This window comes from Limulus polyphemus, unplaced genomic scaffold (assembly GCF_000517525.1).
Source record: "Limulus polyphemus unplaced genomic scaffold, Limulus_polyphemus-2.1.2 Scaffold7101, whole genome shotgun sequence".
Lineage (NCBI taxonomy): Eukaryota > Metazoa > Arthropoda > Merostomata > Xiphosura > Limulidae > Limulus > Limulus polyphemus.
In genome coordinates this window covers 24,080-27,279 of record NW_013672711.1, presented here as the reverse complement: position 1 = coordinate 27,279, position 3,200 = coordinate 24,080, and the positions used below count along the sequence as shown (strand labels likewise).

Genomic DNA, 3,200 nt, shown 5'->3' with positions numbered 1-3,200 from the left:
ACAGGTTCGCACGAACCGGTGCGAACTGGCTGAATCCCACCACTGGACTGTAATTACATTTCAAACTCAATAGGAAATTATGAGAAACTCCAAACTTTGCTTGGCTTATCAATATTCCAAAAAGAATAGATTTATACTTATTGGATAGAAAACAAAACAGACAGGCTCAGAATATGTTTGAACTGCTAATCAAAATACATTTAATTTAAAAAAGCTTGTATGTACAACATTTTTAATAAAGTTTTTTTTGTATAGCTTCAATATACAAGTATGACTTTAACAACTACTGGGTAGAATTTGATTTCTTATTTATTACTTTAATTTTTCTACTACAGAGGTATTGATAGATATCTTGTAAACTTCTGAACAGAAGTAAAATTCATTGTGTATATCTTGGGTATAGATAAAAAGATAGTATTTTATCTAGGTTCTCTACAGCAAATTATCTTACATGATTTCTGTACTGAAAAAGTATTCAACAATAACAACAACTAAAAATACTTTAATACTCCAAAATTAAAGCTGGCATGTCTTTCCTCCAAACTTGACTAATTAGTGTACTTAGTGAGATGAAGATGTATGTGTGTGGCAGATTTGTTTAAAGTTCCTACATTTATTGTGGCATTAGCTAGTAAGTTTAGGCTTTTTTTTTGTATTGTAGAGTCAAGTAAGTACACATAAACAAAAAAAACCAGAGAATCTATAGTATGAAATATTTGCTGTGTATTAGGTTAGGTACCCTGATAGGATTACTCTGATCAGAGGCAATCACGAAAGCCGGCAGATTACCCAAGTCTATGGGTTTTACGATGAATGTCTACGAAAGTATGGCTCAATCACAGTCTGGAGATACTGTACTGAAATATTTGATTATTTGAGTCTGTCTGCCATCATTGATGGGAAAGTGAGTTATTAGTTTGAGTTTTTGATATTATTCCAGATATTTATTTAACATTCAATTAATATCCACAACATATGTAGAGTATTAAAAAAATACAAATAATGTAAACGGTATTCTTCAACATAATAGGCTTGTAATGTTTGAAAAGTTCAGTGTTGAAAGATATGGTAATTTTTCAGACAGTATATATGTATGAGTTTTAATGTATTACAAAGGAACTCTGTTTTATCAAAATACCTCAAAGCTACTAGTTATAGTCTGAAAAAGTGGATGTCACTCTTACTATCTATTTCATGTATTTTTCTTTGGTACCTTTTAGAAATATGTTTAATAGTCTGCTGTATTACAACTCAATGTTTACTTTACGAAAACTAACAAATTTCCATATATTCAAATAAAACTGTAGTATTCCACTGGTTTCTTTGAGTTTGTATACATTAACACAAGGCATGCTATTATGAAAACAAGTTTCTGTTTTATGATTAACAATTACAAATTTTTAGAAATAAAAATATTAAAAAAAGTGACCACCGTTTTTTTCTGTGTTTGTTTTGTTTCAATGAATTAACCAATACCATATTTTTAACAACATTTTGGAATCATGAAATATAAAGTAATGTCTAAAGTTTAGTGTGTTGGTTTTATACTCTCAGGTTTTGACACTTTTTTTAAAACTATACTGCAGTTTTACCTGTAAGATCATGTATGTTAAAAATAACATTTGGGAAGCATAACTGAGTGTTATCTTTTGTCTGTGCTTGTAAATAAACAGTTTGGTGTTTAAAAGAAGAAAGTAGAAGCTATAGGTAAAAATAATGCAAACATTCTAAATTGTGTACTTATTCATAAAGTCCTAGAAAAGTTCTAAACTTAATCAGTGAATCACATTTTTTCTGTATTCTACGTAAAATAAATATATTTATATATAATTGTAGTTTCTGTCATTAGCAATTCCAAACTGTTCTGTCTGCAGATATTCTGTGTTCATGGAGGTCTTTCCCCTTCCATAACTACCCTGGATCAGATTCGAACAATAGACCGAAAGCAAGAAGTACCACATGATGGTCCCATGTGTGATCTCCTATGGTCAGACCCTGAAGGTGAGATTTGTTTGATAGTATATACTTGGTTAAAGTATTTACGGTATACTGTTGCTAAAAACTGTTTTTTTCTCTGTCAAAAATAATTATACAATGAAAGAAAGTGTTTTACCATTGAGAAAAATGATCACATAGATGAAAGAAAGTGTTGTTTCCGTGAAAAAACAGTTGTATAGTTGAGTACAAGTGTGGTTTCCTTGAAACAACAGTGGTAATTTTAGATATAAGACATTTTGTTTTTTTATTGATGATATTTTGTTACAGGAAATCTTCTGACTCGTAACAGAAATCATAATTCAGAAACACTACATACCTCTCTGCACCACTAAGAGCTATCACCTGTCGCTCAACTGCCGTGTGCATGCCACAAGCCCTGAACAAACTCCCATCCTTATATGTGTGTCTGTGTATCACAACAGCCTATGACATAATCTACAAAATGCTGTAGCCTTCCACCAATAGGATAACAACATGAGTACTAGCACATGATCATTGGTTCATTCTTTTCTTGGTACTGCCTGTCTTTTTACAGTGCCTTGTGAGTGTATAGTTGATTTGATCAACTGTAGGGCCATAGGAAGCAATAAGGCCAGTCAGGCCATGTCTTCACCACTTTTTCATGGCATGTATAGCTACAACTTGTGTATTAAAACTTGCTTATTTTAATTCAATACATTATGTTGTGTGTATGTGGTATTTGTAGTTAAAATGGCCCAAGATTCAACCTCATAGCATTAAATTTTCTGGGGGGCATACCTCCAGAACCCCCTAGAAACTGGCATGCTTTACATGCATCTTGTGTCACATTGTTTAACTGTGGCAATGGCCTGACCACTCCTAAATTGCTTCCTATGGCTTTGAACTCCTCCTCCCCTTATTTTTTGCTAGCACTATACTGTTTTTGTTTCGTCCATATAATTGCAACCTTGTTTTCTCTTTCTATTTTAAGCTACTTTCCTCAACATATAGCAATTAAAATATATATTAATACTTTTAGTATAGGGCTCGGTCAATTTGACTGACCACGTGACCTTTTTGTACTTGTTTAAAGCCTTTGTAGACTTAATACATATAACTCTGAATATAGTGAATACATCTTCACGAAATTTGGTAGTCTTTCATATACAAAAACTCGTATTTCTTAGTGAAATATTTTTAATAAAATAAAGATTTGTCCATGAATATATTGAGTATTTGTT

At 31.8% G+C, this 3,200-nt stretch overlaps 1 protein-coding gene across 2 annotated transcripts in view; it reads left to right on the top strand.

Moving 5' to 3' along the window:
* The window catches only part of LOC106474347 (serine/threonine-protein phosphatase 4 catalytic subunit-like), a 39,553-nt gene that overhangs the window by 14,346 nt on the left and 22,007 nt on the right, over positions 1-3,200 (top strand). For both annotated transcript variants that reach the window (XM_013935040.2, XM_022402658.1), the window contains exons 4-5: positions 731-904; positions 1,875-2,001. In XM_013935040.2, the coding sequence (XP_013790494.1) occupies positions 731-904; positions 1,875-2,001 (301 nt within the window). The remainder of the gene's footprint in view (positions 1-730; positions 905-1,874; positions 2,002-3,200) is intronic.